General features: G+C 36.8%; 1 protein-coding gene across 6 annotated transcripts in view; it reads right to left on the reverse strand.

The window, feature by feature from the left end:
* The window catches only part of parp4 (poly (ADP-ribose) polymerase family, member 4), a 124,840-nt gene that overhangs the window by 55,872 nt on the left and 51,070 nt on the right, over positions 1-17,898 (reverse strand). For all 6 annotated transcript variants that reach the window (XR_011961509.1, XM_072577433.1, XM_072577431.1 and 3 more), the window contains 7 exons: positions 14,511-14,609; positions 14,052-14,235; positions 11,535-11,694; positions 9,903-10,027; positions 9,430-9,561; positions 9,118-9,204; positions 3,875-4,039 (listed from right to left, as the gene is read on the reverse strand). Coding sequence is in view for 5 of the 6 variants with exons in the window: in XM_072577433.1 (XP_072433534.1) it covers positions 3,875-4,039; positions 9,118-9,204; positions 9,430-9,561; positions 9,903-10,027; positions 11,535-11,694; positions 14,052-14,235; positions 14,511-14,609 (952 nt within the window). In the remaining variant the exon portion in view is untranslated. The remainder of the gene's footprint in view (positions 1-3,874; positions 4,040-9,117; positions 9,205-9,429; positions 9,562-9,902; positions 10,028-11,534; positions 11,695-14,051; positions 14,236-14,510; positions 14,610-17,898) is intronic.

A 17,898-nucleotide genomic window follows, 5' to 3' on the forward strand; every position in this document is an offset into this window, starting at 1 on the left:
GAATATGTTTTCAGTCTGAAATATTTTTCAATTTATTTTGCTAATACATGATTTCTATTCTATCCTCTTTCAGATAGCTTGCTTTTTTAAAAGATTAGATTAGATTAGATCCCCTACAGTATGGAAATAGGTTCTTCGGCCCAACAAGTCCACACCGACTCTCCGAACAGTAACCTATTATCCCTGTAGCTCTGAAAAATAATCAGATGTAAACCAGACCTCCCCAAAAGTATTGTAGCCTAGACCCTAACTTTAATGTTTATTTAAAGGCAAGTGTCAGCTGCTGTGTTCTTGATGTGATTCAACTGGTCCACCACTAGACTTTAAGCAAAACACACTTATTTCATACAATACAATTAAAATACAAAATAAAATTGGCCTTAACTCTATTGAAATGATTAACAAGACAGTGAATTTAATCTCTATTTATCAACTGTTCTAAAATTTCAGAATATGATTGCTGCAAAAAGGAGTGTAATTTTCCTCCCCCCAATAGTTCTGTGCTACAAAAGAACTGTCAGAATGGAAATACTGCTCCACATTTCTGAAGAGGTCCTGATCAGTCTCTTGATTCAGAAATGTGTAACTCCTTTCATTAAAAAAAGGACCGTCATAATCTGTTATATGGCTCTGGTCAGACCACATGTGGAGTATTTTGTGCAGCTTTGGGCCATTTTTCTCAGGAAGGATATACTGACCTTGGAGCGTATTCAGAGGAGGTTCACAAGAGTGGTCTCAGGAATCAATAGCTTAACATATGAGGAACAGTTGAGGATTCTGGGTCTGTACGTAATGGAGATTAGAAGGATGAGGGAGGATCAAATTGGAACATATAGAATACGGAACGTTCTGGGCAGCATAGATATTGGGAAGATGATTCTATTGGGAGGAGAGACTAAGACCTGAGGGCACAGCCTTAGAGTAAAGGGAAGACCGTTTAGAATGGAGATAAAGAGAAGCTTCAGACAGTGCATGGTGATTCTATGGAGTATATTTAAGACTGAGATAGATAGATTTTTGAGTATAAAGGGGACCAAGGGTTATGGGTAGAAAGTGAGAGAATGGAGTTGAGAAACTTATCAACCAGGATTGAATGGTGGATCAGACTTGATGGTCTGAATCGCCTAAGTTCTGTTCCTATGTCTTCTGGTCTTCTTTGGATAAGGATGTGCACTGGAGCATACCTTAAATCAATGGACAGAATTTAAACTAGTGAGAGAAGAAAGTCTTAGGCAATACAAAAACAAAATATGCACCACAAAACTGACAAGATAAAGAGCTAACGTTTGAGGTTGATGACCTTGTATTGAGGTTGGAAAAAAATCAAAGATGTAATGGGTTTTAAACAGGTACAGAGACATGAAAATGGAGAGTTAGGAGAAAAAAAGCAAAAAGTAAGGTCAATGACTCAGTGAAACAGGAGAAATTAAATGGTAAATGGGACAATAATGCGGTACAAAGGGGATGGTAATGGGAAAAGCAAAGGTTCAAAGATTAAGTGTAAATAAACATTAGAGAATCATCACCAACAGGTGCATCTGAAAATAAGAATGGCGAAAAGGTTATGAGGTGAAGTTGTTGAACCCAGTCTTAAGTCCAGAAGACTGTAGAATAGATGATTAAAAGATGATGTTGCATTCCTTTAGCTTATGGTGAGTATATTTAACAGGTGTATTTCGTCCTTGTTTTTTAAGAGAAGTTTTGAGCCATAGGTGATGAGTTGTCTCTTCCAGGCCAGTAAAATAAATAGCTTGTGAGGCCTTGGAATTTTGTTTTTAAAGTTAGAACAATAGAAGCAGTATGAATGGATGGAGTCAGGCTCCTACAGAACCAGAATTTTAGTTGGCTTTCAACAGTTGTTGGCGTTTTGAAGCTACCATACCCCTCTCTTGGCATTCTTTCCCCCCAGACTGGAAAAACATCACATGTGAAACAATCTATTTTACAGAATTTGCCTTTGGCAAGGGTGTGTTTATGGAATTTTACTATATTGCAACAGTTGCTGTTTAGTAGTTAAATAATCTATTATTCTGTTAAGTTTTCCAATAGAGTTAAAGTTATACTAACTCTTCTTTCTTTGGTTTGTATTTTAACTGTAAGATAAGAATAAAGTATGTTTTGTTTAAGTCGAGTAGTGTAACCAATCGAATTGCATCTGGAACACAGCACCTTACACAACCTTTAAATAAGATAAAAGTTAAGTTCTTGACTGTCTCCTTAATATATCTGAAGGAGGTTTGGTCTGGTCGATAACATTAGTTTCAGTGTAACAGTTTAGGAAGTCAAACGCAGAAAATTCAACATTTGAAAATAAAAGGTATTGCATTTATACAGTGTCTTTCAAAAACACTGCATGTTACAAAGTGCTTTATGGCCAATGAGGTATTTCTGACGTATTGTATTCTAGGAAATGCAACAGCCAATTTACATGTACCATATTCCCACATACAGCAGCATGGTCAGATAGCCTGCTTTCTTAATGATGCTGATTGATGGATAGCTTTTGATCATCATTCCAGGGATAATTTTCTTGGCCTTCTTTGAAATACTGCTTTAGAATCTTTTACCCAAGCATGCAGAGATGGACTGGGATGAAAGCTGCAGCTAAATGATGTCATCTCCAACAGTATAAATCTCCTATGTCTGTATAAATTGTTGTGCACAAACACAGGAGTGAGACTTGAATCTGGGAGTTTGTAGTGCAGAGGTGAGATAGTTACCAAGTAAGCCATTGCTGACATATTGGGAGTCAGTCAGAGAATTAATATATCAAGCACTAGAAGCTTAGAGAAACATTTGAAGACTGAATGGATGTGATCTGTACAGTGGACAATCAATCTGTACCTGTATTTGGTACACCGAGGTAAAACAGACTATATTATGAGCAGAGAATAAAATATAATAAATAAGAAGTAGCACAATAAAACACTTTCACCTGGAAGAATGATTGGGGCCTGGCATGACACAAACGGAGGTAAAAAGGAGGTGTTGCATCTCCTGCAGTTGGATAACAAAGGAAATAGGAGAAGTTTTGTGGCACAGTGGTAGTGTCCCTACTTTGCAGCTAGGAGGCTTGGGTTCAAATTTGCATCTGCTCTAGACCTGTGTAATAACATCTCTGAACAGGTTGATTTAAAAAAAACATTGGGAGTAGGTACTAAAGTTGATTAAGGAGTAGGATTAGAGATTCATGTATGTAGTGATCTCTTTGCAATGCTGAAAGTGTTGGGGAGGAGGGATAAGATGCATTTAGTGGTGCCTAGCAAGAATGAGAAACTTACAGAAGTGCAAGTAAAGGGATAGTACTGGATATTTAATGGCATTAAATGGCAACAAATCCTTTGGAGGTGATGACCTATATTCTAAGATCTTAAACAAAGTGGCTATAGACATAGTGGATGCAGTGGTTCAACATTCCAGATTCTTTAGATTCTAGAATAGTTTCTAAGGGTTGGAAGATAGTAATCATAGCCTCCCCATTTAAGAAAGGAAGAATGGAAGTTGGTCCTTAGTAAGTTCGACAGTAAAGCAAAACTGGGTGAAATAAAACAAGTAGCATTATATGAATAGTAGCTATTAATGTTTCTCTACATAGGTTTTATATTGACTACACTGAATTACAACATATACAAAATAGGTTAACAGTAATAATTGTTCGTTTTCACTGGAAACTAAATAATAAATTTTTTAAATGGGAGAAAGAAGATGTCAATGCTTTGAACAGCACTTGGATTCAAACATTAGACTTCATCATTTGAGTGATATAAGTGAAGTACTGTATACTCAGAAGCAGAAGTTAACGTTGTTACAACTATAATCTGCAAAATTAGTTCTATACATCAGATCTGCCAAAATAAACAATTGAAAACTGAACCTGAGTTTTCTCTTGCAATGCTTTGTTCCGTTGTTGAGATGTCAGACTTCCAGATAGTAGAAAGGAAATATATTCACGATCAACTGCAAGTTCAGTGATATAGGTGATTTTAATGATCACACTGGCATTTGGTGGTAGATTGCCAACACTAATTGTAAAGACATCCTGAAACATTAAGTACAAAAGGAGATTATGTCGACAGATCAAATAAAAATGGGAAAAGATCTCAACACATCAGGTGATCGAGAAAGTGAGCAAGATGTTAACGCATGCTGCAACATATTTAAATAAACTAGTGACCGTTTGAGGCTTTCAGTTTTCTCCGATGAATCACAGATTATTTTCTTCACTAATTAATTTTACTTCCCTGGTATACAACATTTTCTTAAGTAATAAAAATGCAGAGCACTATTTTAATGGAATTCATGGATTTGTGCTATATTGAGAGAGAACAACAGTACTTGTGTTGACAGCATAGAACAAATCATGCCAGATTCTAAGTTACAGGTTTTCATCATTAAATTACAAAGAAGCATATTGAAAATGTTTGTAATAATATTCAGAATTGGAAATTTCAGGATTACAAGCAATAGATCCATGAAACCTCAATTTTCTTATTGACAACAGAGATTATATTTTCCAGTTGACAATGAACAATTCTTGTTCCAAAGTAGAATGAGCATGGAGGGAACTGCAGGAGATGGATTTGGTTGAATCTGTTTATAGCTCTTAATATGACCTTCAAATTAACACTGAAGAGAACTTAAGATGTTTGTGAAAAAAACATGAAATTCATTGTAAAATAAGATATTATGATTATATATATTAATTAACAAATTTTTTTAGATTCATTCCAGTACATGCACCAGCTTCACCAGGGCTCACTCCTATGTGCTCAAGCCTCGCCACATTCAGTATCGCACGTTCACACTGACAATTGATTCTAAAATTAGGTGACCTTTTCTGGCTCTGACCACTCTCTTTTCATGCCATTTTGTCTTGTAAAAACTGAAGGAGCAAGAAGTGATTTAAAAAAAAAGAGATGACAACCAATTGGTAGCCTTGCATTGTGTGAGCAAATTAATTTGTCTACTTGATGTTGACTTGTCTTACCATGGCAGGTTTCGATAAGCTCTTAACCGGTTCTCTGAATTTTAAAATCTCAAAAACTCTGGTAGCAATTTCTTGTCACACATCTTGTGAGATGTATTCTTTTTGTCAAAGAGAACAACTTCCCCTTGGTGGCAATTCTCTACAAGCAGTTTCAACTTTGCTTCAGAAATTGGGAGTGAGTTACGCCTTGCCATCTATTTCTCCCTGATGACTCCAATTTGAAATACCATGCTGTAAATTCGATGAATCAGAGAGAGAGTCATTTAAATCTCTTCATGGCCTTTCCTTTCCAATCTCTGTAACCCTTCCCGGCACAACAATCCCATTCTCATTTGCAACCAAACCTTCACTCTTTTGATTCCAGCCTGATATGCACCATTTTTCTAATCAGACTATGCCTTCAGCATCTTGAGCCTATGCTTTGGAATTTCTTTCCTAAACCTCTCCCCAGGTCTTCCTGACACCCATTTCTTTGGCTAAGCCTTTTATCACCTCCTCGATTATTGTTTGATATTGCTGAAAAAAGGCACTTTTTTGTTTAAGTATTTCACAATGTACTCATCAGGACATTCATAAGAAGTGCAATATAAAGGGGGAAATAGACTTGTATACTGTGCAAGAACACAGTCCTAATTAGTTGGCAAATTGACTCTGGTTAACAGAAGCATTATCATGGAAAATGCATCAGTTGGATGATGACCAACAGTTAATTGCCAAGTTTTGTTTAAACTTGACCCAGGCAGGTAGACTTACCCTGAGGAATGAACTAGAAACAGCTGTCACCTATTTGGTTGAATTAAAGTATGCACAAAATGTATACATATTCTTCTGGCTGCAAAAAACAGAGCCATGTGTCATAATATATGTAGCTTTTAGTATGTGCATGTGTGCGTAACCTAACAAGCCCAACTGACAATATTCAATCGATTATCAGCATAGCTCTTAACACACATGGAATTATTTCAGAAATGCTGTCTAATTGCAGAATTAAATTTAATCATAAACTTTAATTTTGAGTTTTGCAAGACAAGTTGGTTAGCTAACAGTTTTTTTTAGATTCATTCACAGGATTTGGGTGTCACTGGCTAAGCCCATCCCTAATTGCTTAGAAGGCAGACAACAGCAAACCATATTGCTATAAGGCTGGAGTCACATGGAGGCCATGGTAAGAGTGGCAGATTACTTCCCAAAAGGACATTAGTGTATGAAGTGGGTTTTTTCGACAATTGATAATAGTTTCATTAATTAGAATCTTAATTCCAGATTTCTGTTGAATTCAAATTCTACCATCTGCCATGGTAGGATCTGAATCTAGATCCCCAGAACATTACCTAGATCTCTGGATTAATAATCTAGTGATGATATCACTATGCTATCATGTCCCCGTGAGTTAGTACCTTGTCTGTGATGAATAGCAGGAAGGGCTTGATGTTTGATTAGCAATTTGCTAATCTTTGGGACACAGCATCACATTGCACTGAAATTCATATACGACAATACTTGAGGTTTAGGAGATTAGCATCGGGATTTTGGGGATCTCTGTTTGTGGATGCAGGTACAGGTTTTTGTCAGCAAAATTGTTTCTTCCTTCCCTTCAAAACTATGACAGGCGCTTTCGGACAATGGGGCTGGAATAACAGCTCCAATCACTAGTTTCATCCCTTTTACTCTTGCTACCACCAATCAGATTCTGGCTGTTGAACAGCAGCAAAATAGGAGGGCAGATCCCTACCTAGATCTATGGATTGATAGTCTGCAATAATACCATTAGACCATTGCCTCCCCTCAGTTACTTCATCAATGACGTATAAGTTTGGAAATGAACACTTTTATGGATTATTATACTATGTACATGGATTATTATACCATTTGCAATTCCTCATTTATTTAAGTCTGTATCTATATACAAGAGGCATTGATAACATTCAGGCTTGAATTGGCAACAGCTAAGTAGTTTGCACACATTCAAGTGCCAGATAATGACTAGCTCCAAAAAGACAGAATCCAACTCCACTCCACTGACATTCAACAATATTTCCACTGCTGGATTCTTTCACATTAGCACCAATGTCCTGTTGTCTATAAACTTAACTAAAAGCTGTGACCACAAAAGCGGGTAAAAACCTGGGAATTCTGCTGAGAAGCATTCACCTTCTGACTCCCCAGAGCCTATCAACCATCAAAACTGCACAAATCAGGAGTATGATAGATACTCTCTGGTTGCCTAGATGAGTGCACCTCCAACATTACGCAAGAGGCTCACCAATGACACCACTGTATACCTGATATGCTATTACGATTTACCAAGGCTCCTCCAAACTGAACCTTACAAAACCATAACCTCCACCACCGAGAAGGACAAAAGCAGCAGATGCATGGGAACACCATCATCTCCTCATTCCCCTGCAAGTCATACACTTTGCTGACTTGGAACTAGGGTGCCATTTCTTCACCGTCGCTGGAAAATGCTGGAATTAACTTCCTAACAGAACTGTGGGGTGTATCTAAACAAAAAGGACTGCAGAGATTAAAAATTGCTGGTCTTACCAGTGCCATACATCTGTTAATACCTGATTAATCATATTTATTCAAGATTAATTGTCTGTGCACATATAAAAAGGGAGAGGCTCTTGTGACACAGTGGCAACTGGGAGGCCAAGTTCAAGTTCCATCCATTCCAGTGTTATGTAATAAGATTGTCAAACAGTTTGATTAGAAAATAGAGCACATAAATAGGGAGCAGCTATGACACTGCACACAGAATGAAAGGGGTAAACTTGAGAAAGTCAAGAAACTTTGCAAAACTCTGTAAAAGTCATATTCTACTTGTTTCAATCTCACCAACTGGTTTCAATACAACTAACATCGGTAGCACAGGATGATTACATAAAGATGGAGATTGGAATATAGAAGATTTAAATAGAAATCAGTTTAGTTAAGAATGGCTAAAACCAAGTGTATGATTTCTTACTCATGTTCAGTAAAGCAGAACCTTATGATCAAGGGAAAATGAATAGAAATGCAGAACATGAATTACATTCTTACCAGTCAAAAACAAGTAACGGCCTAGCACTGTCAATTCTTACTTAAAACAGAGAATGTGCAGAATAATTTCGGAGTGCGGGATTGTCAATTAAACCTTGAGAAAAATCTGGTTAATAAATTAACATTATAGATAAAACTTATAATAATCAATTAAGTGGTAGGAAGCATGGACAGATTTTGATAAATTTAGAAAATAACAGTTAATCCTTAGAAGCAGTTTTTAGTAGACTATACTCAAGATTGCAAAAATTCTACATGGGGAATCTGAATTCAGCACACATCTTTAAACTGTTGAATTGTGTTAAGGTTGTCCATCCTTATGGATGGACTTCAAGGTTAAACTGAGTTAGACTTTTAGAAATAAACACAGATGGTAGAAGCCTTAAAAGATTCTGGGAACACATTCATTTTCTGCAGTTGTCATAGCTCAAATGGGACATTCAGCACTATCACAAGAGATGGAAGATTTAATGGTAGCGATATCTCAAGAACATCAATCCATGGGGGACAAGCATCAACATGAATGAACGGTTATAACCAAAAAGAGTAATTTGTGACAGACAACAGAAGAATGAGCACCAGCAATCTCAACAGGTGAATTAGATGCAATCATAAATATCACTATGCAATGATTTGTTCTAAATGGAATAACAAAGTTTTTGAAATGAATCAAAACTGGGTTTAAACATAAAACAAAATTCCTCTTTAATACAAGATATGAGAGAGTGTTTTCCACAACAATAAATGGCACTATAATAATTTTGAGTGTATTTGGATTTGAAGTATGTAATTATGGAGAAAATAGATCATCTCTTTGTAACGGAGAAAACAACATACCCTTGGCTATCAACAGGGCTGCTTACATAATTGTTGTAGATGTTTCATGTACTACTATTGACAGAAAAATATAATAGAACTACTAACTAAACTAAGTTTTTTGCTGTCTGTAAAGCCTTCTATCAAATCAAATTACAGATTACACTCCAAATGAAGTCACAAAATCATAAAAATTATAATAAATCTCTTGCACTTCTGTGACTATTACACTAAATTCAGCAACAGGTAAAATGATGGTTAAAACTTACAGCAGCAGCCTGATCCATTAGGTAGGCCCCATGACCTTTTCTAATGGCCTGTCTGTACTCATGATGAGCTTGACTTTTCTCTTTCACCTACAGGTATAAAAATGTATATATTGGTTATTATACCAGATCAAAACAGATTTTATTTTAAATAAGTGAACCAGTGCAGAAACTCAGAACACAAGGACGAGTTGAATCTGAAGAAACACAAATTATTATATAGTAGAATATAAATCAAACAGATTAAATTGTGAGAAATCTTTAGAAAAAGCTTTATTCCAGACTTGAAACAATGAGAAGCTTTCCCTTAATTACCTGGCCAATTATGTGCTTTTCATTAATGAAAGCCTCAAATCCACAGACAGCTGCTGTATCATCCAAAGGAAATACATACTTAGCTTCTATAGGAAAAGTATTGGTGTTCAAGTAGGATTGGAAAACCACAATCTAAAAGACAAAATAAGACATTTACTAATGAACTTAAAAAAGATTTTTATATTAAGTGAAGATGGGAATAACTACTTCCAATACTACATAAAGCTGAGTTCCATCCTTTCCCCTTCCAAAACAGACACAAGAAATACAACTCTGGAAGGGGATGTATGTGTATTTTCTTTTTGCTAGTCTATTGTTGCAAAAATGTTGTAAATCTACTTTTACAAATGTCTGTATGCCTTGAACACATAGGAAATATCCTCCCCACTGTAGTTTTGAAGCAAGTTGCTGTAACCAACCACATTAAGTTTCCTGTGTCAAAGTTTAGCACTCTGATAAATCACTGTTGGTACCTCCGCAACAAGATCCATTAACTTTGCCTCTACATGGATTTCCTGCAGGGGAATCACATTGCCAGCACTGTCCTGAAGACCAGGTGTAATGTTTTTCGAAGGATCCTGAGCGGTTTCTAAATCATCTGCAAGTTTAAAAAATGTCAAATTATTACAACCTTTTACATGTCTCAAGGTTTTTATTGCAAGAAAAATAAGAGAGCATTGCTGCTGGCTTTGTGGGTATATGTAATGAAGTCCCAGATTGGATCTCCATTCTACATTTTATGCACTTAGGCCATGGGGCAGCACAGTGGCTCAGTGGTTAGCACTGCTGCCTCATAGTACCCGGGTTCCTTCGGGCAACCGTGTGGACTTTGCACATTCTCCATGTGTCTGTGTGGGCTTCCTCTGGGTGCTCCCACAGTTCAAAGATGTGAAGGTTAGGTGGATTGGCTGTGCTAAATTGCCCATAGTGTCCAGAGATATAGGAAAGGTTTGCTCTGTGGAGTGAGCCAAATGGCCTGTTTCCACACTATAGGGATTCTACATACTAAGAACTGTTCTGAAGATACGTGTGAACAGTTTTACCTCAGTTTCCCTGCAAACAGGATGGCCAGGAAATAAAATACCGAAAATGTGAAAGCAGATCAATTGTGTTATCTAGAGAATAGTGTGTAGCACAAAAATATCTTCAACTGAGAGAGAGAGAAAAAAGCAAAAATCATCACATTTCTTAAGAACAAGTAAAATGATGTCAAAATTATTACATTTAAATTTAGGCTAAATAAAGGGGACATCTATGGCTTATTTTTTAATACTTAAAGAAAAGTTTAGGTCATTTTATTGAGAAGAAGGTGCAAAGTATTTACCCTTGTTAACCCTTGAGATCACAGTGAGTAGGCTTTGGGTTTTCCAAAGTTACAGAAAGGTCTTATAGGTACATAGTTGTGCTGTAAACTGTCTATTTAACGGTTCATTTGAAATTGAAAGGGAATTGGGGCCCAGAGTAATTCATAAGAATCAGTAGGGGTTATGCTGAACTAGGACAATGGTTGGCTGGAGTAATGTGTAAGATTCTGGGTTCCACACTTTAAGAAGTATATGAATGAATTGGAGAAGGTGCAGAAGATGTTTACAAGAATGCTTTAAGGGATGAGGACAGACTGAAGAAATTGGGACAGTACTCCTTGGAAAAGAGTAGGCTAAGAGGAGATTTGATAGACCTTTTCAAGATTACGAGGGAAGAAAGAGGGTATATAGCAGGAAACTGTACTTGCTGGTAAAAGGAATGTTTCAAGTGCAATATGACTTTATGGTCTTTAGTTCTTCAGAAGATCTAAATTAATCAAACTGACTTGTCAATACTTTCCTTGCCTCTCTAGAAATGGATCTGTAGCAGAGTTCTCTCAAATTAATATACTCTCTTGATTATTATGGTCATAAGACATTTTAGGATGTGATTTGAAAGTGCAAATAATAATATCACACTAACGTGCTTATCCTGTAAAATTCATTGCCATTAAATTGGTCATTTAAGTGTATATTCAATGTTGAAAAATGTGCAAATGGGATACTAATTTAACACTAATTAGTTTTGCAATGTCTTATTCATTTCAAATGATGAACAAGAGGGCATAAAGTAATTCTGACCTATATCAATGTCTGCAGATGTCAATGTTGAAGGACTGGTTTCTTCAGGATTTACATTAATCAGAGGATGGAAAGGTTCCAGTTGGTCTTCACCAATGCAGAACTGGACAACATACCTCATTTTCACTTGTGAAGTGCTATAAACAACAAACTCATCATCCTGGAAGCAAAAATTAAAAAGAAAACTAATGATTCACAGTAGGAAAATGTCAGCAAACAAACCAGAGTACATTTCAAAACAAAATAAGTAACCCAACCAAAAGAAAACATTTATATTTAATTAAGTTGCTTATTTGACAAATATCTTGAAACAATCATTTTATAAACACATTCAGAAGTAGCTTAGCTTTATTATTGCCATTGCCTGAAAATATGCTTTATATGAACCCTGACCTTGAAATATTCATCTATTCATAGGGGACCAAAGTCCAATTTACACCATGGTGAGTTTGGCAGTTGTGCCAGATGAAGAAGTCTGGAATTCTAAGGGGGCAAACATTGTCTGGTGGGTGTATTTAAAATTTCAAAGTGATGGGAATTGTCAAGAGAGAAGGGATGCATACAAGTAGTGTAGTAGAAAGGAGACACTGGTGAAGTGACACCAAGGCTTCTTTGACAGCACCAAGTTTCACTCCAAGCCATACATCATCCTGACCTGGAAGTGTATTGTCATGTCTTCGTTGTTGCTGGGTTAAAATCCTAAAACTAGGAGAAAGTGAGGACTGCAGATGCTGGAGTACCAGAGTTGAAAAATGTCGTGCTGGAAAAACACAGCAGGCCAGGCAGCATCCGAGGAGCAGGAGAATTGATGTTTTGGGCATAAGCCCTTCTTCAGGAATCAGAATTCCTGAAGAAGGGCTTATGCCCGAAACGTCGATTTTCCTGCTCCTCGGATGCTGCCTGGCCTGCTGTGTTTTTCCAGCACGACATTTTTCAACTAAAATCCTGAAACTCCCAGCAGACAGTAGCTCTAAAGACCACAACAGCAAAGTTTCAAGAAAGCAGCTCACCACCATCTACTCAAGGATAATGGGATGAGCAATGATGGCCTTGTCAGTGACATCCACACAGACAAATTATAAAGTGGCACTAGGGTAGCAGAATGCACTGAAAAGTTGAACTAAAATATATCAATTTATTACACAGTGTATAGGAAAGCAAATTCAGTGGCGAGAAGTTGAGTGGGATATGGACTAAGCAATCAATAGATAGGTGTCTTGGATGGTATGAACCTGGAGAACCTAACAGTGGGGGCTTTGAGAGTCAGGAGAAAGCAGGTGAGCCCATTGTGTGGAAGATCTTCCCCTTTGTGACCAAAAAATCTATGAGACCTTAAACTAAGATGAAGTTTAACGGTGAAATTTTGAAATTTTATAAAATGTTAATCATTTTTTAAAACTTGACGATCATGGTACTGAAGATAAAATTACCTCACAGAATATGTGTCAAGTAGAAGACTTTATTTAAATAGATTATAAAACATGCTTAATGCAATAATTCTGCATTTTCTCAGCATCAAGAAACAAAAGCATTTTTATAAAAAAAACTAAAGATCTTACATACACCTTGCTGAAAATAGGATAAGTAATTTAAATAAATACCCAAAATAATAAATAACAAAGATTTTACTAAGTCCATTAATGGTCAGAAGCAAAGGTATTGAATATTCACAGTTGTTACTGTATTTTGTATGTAAAGAAGGATAACAATCTTGTCTATAAAGATGTAGGGGGACAAATATTTTAAATACTGTTAAAAATGCTTTTATAAAAATTTGCTCATAGGACGTGGCTATTGCTAGCTTAGCCAGCATTTATTGCCAGTCCCTAACTGCCCAGGAGAAAGTAATGGTGAGCTGCCTTAAACTGCTCCAATCCTGGCAGGGCTGGGGGATTAGGGAAGGTGTTAAGAAAGGAATTCCAGGATTCTGACTCAGTGACAGTGCAGAAATGGTGAAACAGTTCCAAGTTGGAATGGTGTGTGGTTTGGTTGGCAACTTGCAGATGGTAGCACTCCCTGCTTCTGCTGCCCATGTCCTTTAGGTGACAGAGGTCACAAGTTTGGAAAGTACTGTCAGACCGGCCTTGATGAAGATATTCAGTGCATCTTGTGGATGGTATACACTGCTGCCACATGCTTTAGTGGCTGAAGTTAGTGAATGTTGCAAGTGGTGGATGAGATGCCAATCAAATGGATTTCTTTGTCCTGGATGGTGTCAAGCTTCTTGAATGTCATTTAAGCTGCATTCATCCAGGCAAATTGACAGTATTTTCTCACACTCCTGATTTGTGTGTTATACATGCTGTACAGCTTTGGAAGGTCAGGCAGCAAGCTGCTCAACACAGAATTTCTAGTCTCTGACCTGCTCTTGGGCTAGTACATTTATAAATATTAACATTAAAACATAATCTTGGTGTTATCCTATTTATCCAAGTCTAGACAGCACAGAGAAGAAAACATTTACAAAACCAGCACAAAATAAATTGTGTTTGCAATTAATGACATTGGTTGACATACCTCAAACTCTGAGTAAATGCTTTCAGTTTTACGTATTCCATGTACACTTGAATATTCTGCTGGTGGAGCAGATAAGGTGAAGTCCTTCTTATAGTACTCTTTACATTTACCAAGTGAAACATCACAGATCACTAAAAGACGGCTCCCATCAGTTCTACTGGGCTTTGAGTATTTAATGCTTGTGCTGCAATTTAAAAGCAGGCCTTTATTGCATTACACATCACAATATATTAAATTATTCAAGGACACTATTCCTTTCATGGTTTCTGGAGAAGAGTAGCAAATCATTTTCAGATTTACTTTTACCTATCAAAATTGTTCATGATGCAGCTGACCACAGGTGCATAGATAAGTTTTAAAATAAAAATCATGAACTAAAATAAATTTTTGACAGCAGCATTAAAAATTTTGTCAAGATTAATCATCCTTTAAGAACAATGCAGAGCAAATAATACTGACCTGATTGAGCTGCTGAAGTAAATTCCGCTTCCAAGATTGCCGACATCAGTTCGCTCTACCCCATGATTTTCCACTACCATCTTTGGCAACAATAACCCTCTGTGAAATTAGTGCGACAGTATATCACTATGGTTTAAATTGCTGCTAGATAGAGCTTGTAGAATGCTACTCATCAGTGAGATTGCTACATATATTATCATGGATTAATTTACTAATATTTGCTTTACTAACTCGTCTATCAACATATTGTTGTAAAGATAGAACTCTTTATTGGCAATGCAGTAATCTGAATAATGTTAAAGTGTAAACTGTCTTCATAAAGGATTATTCACAAACCCACTGATTAGACAGGCTAGTGGTTCTAGGGGAGTACATATGATTAAAATGTAACAAAAGTATATGAGCCACATCACCAACTGCTATTGTCTAGAAAAAAATATATGAATTAAGCTATTAATGGTGATAATAGGTAACAGTTACCTAATCTAAGAAGACACGAGAAAATGGATATCTTTGAAAGATATTGGACAGAATCAGCAAGTGCTTATGTAAATCAAACTCAATATGTACAAACTTGCTGGTCATGCAAACATTCAAGAGTTCAAGCTAGCATGGGCAAAATTGACTTATTGGTTCAAATGGTCAGCACTTTGGAGGATTGAGAATGGTCAGAAACAAAAATAGAGGATAAGGACTTTGAACTTTTACAGATGGATGCTGGAACCTATGAACTACCCAACTAAAGATGTGCACACTATTCTGTCCAATGACTGGATGGATGATAGCCACTCAAGTCCTGTAAACAGCTTCCTTGAAATAATGTGATGTATTGATCTCTAAGTGTGTCCTAACACAAGATTTACTTCAACATAATAGGTATAAAATTTTAATCTTTAAAAATTGTACATCTATGACAAGTATACATATATAATAATATAAAAACCTATGTGTGCCAAAATTAGATATTTGGGCAGCAGTGATGGAGCATCCCTTTATTACATCACTGAATTAGAATTTTACTTGGACTTCTAATTGACTATTTTAATTACTGATTCCAATGGGTTATGACTTCAAAATAGTTAGCAGCGTTTTTAGAATGTACTTGTTTCTAAATTAGAAGAAGTGAATTATAGAGTTGGATAACACAAGTATGAAACATTAACCTTTGAAATGTGTTTATTCCATTCTAGGTCACCTGTCAGCTAAGAAGCCCTTTGACTTTGCAACTCTATTTCAAGAAGAACTGACGTGCTTTTAGTTCTGAGTTCTCTCCTGCACTGGGGTTGAGAACGCACTAATATGTAGGAGACAAAGATGTGAACCAACTTCCACTTACCTTTGCCAGTGTACATGGGAATTAATATGTAAAAGGTAAAGATAAGGTTGTCATAGTCCCTGTGGACCCTAGGGCTGCTCACTCATTAAAGAGAGGTAATTTAACTGGAGGGTCACCATGCCTAAGGCGAAAGAAAATGATGTCACAAGGAAAGGGCTACGGGGAGAATGCGGGTAAGTGGAGTTGAAATGCCCATCAGCCATGATTGAATGGTGGAGTGGATTCGGTGGGCCGAATGGCCTTACTTCCACTCCTATGTCTTATGGTCTTATGGAGAAGGAGAAGGAGGGACATTCATGGTAATCTTAGCTGGTAAGGGAAAAGAACCTGCTTTATTGATGTCACTCTGCATCACATACCAGCCATTCAGCAAACTGAGCTAACTAATCCTCAGAATTAATATGTACATCAGCAAGGACAGGAAAGATAGCAACAGGATTTCAATTGGGAAAGTATATGAGCAGCAGAAGCTTGGATGAAGTGAGGTTTACAGAACATACAGGATGGCAAACCAGTCAGACATATGTTGAAATACTCATCTGGAAGTAATAAAATTCTGAATAAGAGTTTTAACCAGAGATAAACCAAGAGGGTGCAATGGAGATTTACCAGGATGTTGCTGTCACTGGAAGTTTTAGTTACGAAGAGAGACTGAATTGACTGGGGTTGTTTTTCGTGGAACAGAGGAGACTGAGGAGGGACATAATTGAGATGTATAAAATTATGGAGGGGCAGATAGGGTAGACAGGATTTTTTTTTTCCCCCTTACTGAGCATTCAATGATCAGGAGAGATAGATTTAAGCTAAGGGGCAGGAGGTTGAGAGGAAATGTGAGGAAAAATGTTTTCACCCAGAGGGTAGTGCGAATCTGAAACTTATTGCTGGTAAGGGTGGTAGAGGCAGAAACCCTTAATACATTTAAGAAGTATTTAGATGTGTAGTTGAGATGCCAGGACATGCAAGGCCATGCACCAAGTAATGGAAAATGGGAGTAGAATAATTAGATGCTTGTTTTTAACAGGAACAGACTCGATGGGCTGAAGGGCCTTTCTTGTACTGTAGAACTCTATGACTCTTAAGGCAAGGATGGATGTAAATAATGCACCGGACATGAAAGTAGGATGTCTTTTTGATGGAAAGATTTGGAGTTAGCTGCACAAATTGAGGCAGAATGGGAAATCATTCAATTTTACATCAAAGTGCTTTAAAGTAAATGTAAATGGTTAAATTAATATTTCCAAGTTGAAAAGAAATACAAATCCTTCAAAAACATTTGTATCTTTTTGATTTCTTATTCCATTTTCCTCCATGTGAGGTTGGTCACGAGTGGAGAACTTCAGGGATTGCTATTAAAGCCACTGTTTTCATCACCTTCATTAAATAATTTGGAGAAAGGTGTTCAGTGAAGTTTCTACAAGTTTATAGGTCATAGATAGGTCAGAATTCAAAGATCTTAGAAGAAAATTTAACTGCTGATAGAATAAGATGCAATGGGGAAACAATCTGTTTCTTGTAATATCTTTTAGAAACATTCCATGTGATGGACTCAGGAAGCAACACCCAAACAGCTGTATACTTTACAGTTGTATCATCAAGGCTGTGGAGTCAAGGATGTCAGCACATATTCATGAGAGATGCATGGCTATTGCAGAAAACTTTGGGGTAGTGGTAGTAATACTGGAGAAACTAAATAGATTATCAGTGGATAATTCCACTGGGTGCATTGATTTAAATTGTCCAGATTTCCCTAGATTCTAGAACAAGGATTGGCAATTAGAATTGGAAACACACTATTCAAAAAAGGAGGGAGAGAAAAAAAACACGAAACAACAGGTTTGCATGAAATCAACAGTCAAGACAATGTTAGAAACTATTAATAGCCTCATGATGACAGATCATTTGTACAGTCAAAATATGAAATGGAAACTGTGTGCAAGAAGTTAATAAAGGTTAATAAAGGGGGAAAATCAGCAGATGGATACTCAAATTCCCTTCCCAACAGCACTATAGGTGGACCTAACATCCTCTGCCCTCTACTCAAACACGGATTGC

The sequence above is a fragment of the Chiloscyllium punctatum genome, chromosome 9 (assembly GCF_047496795.1).
Source record: "Chiloscyllium punctatum isolate Juve2018m chromosome 9, sChiPun1.3, whole genome shotgun sequence".
Lineage (NCBI taxonomy): Eukaryota > Metazoa > Chordata > Chondrichthyes > Orectolobiformes > Hemiscylliidae > Chiloscyllium > Chiloscyllium punctatum.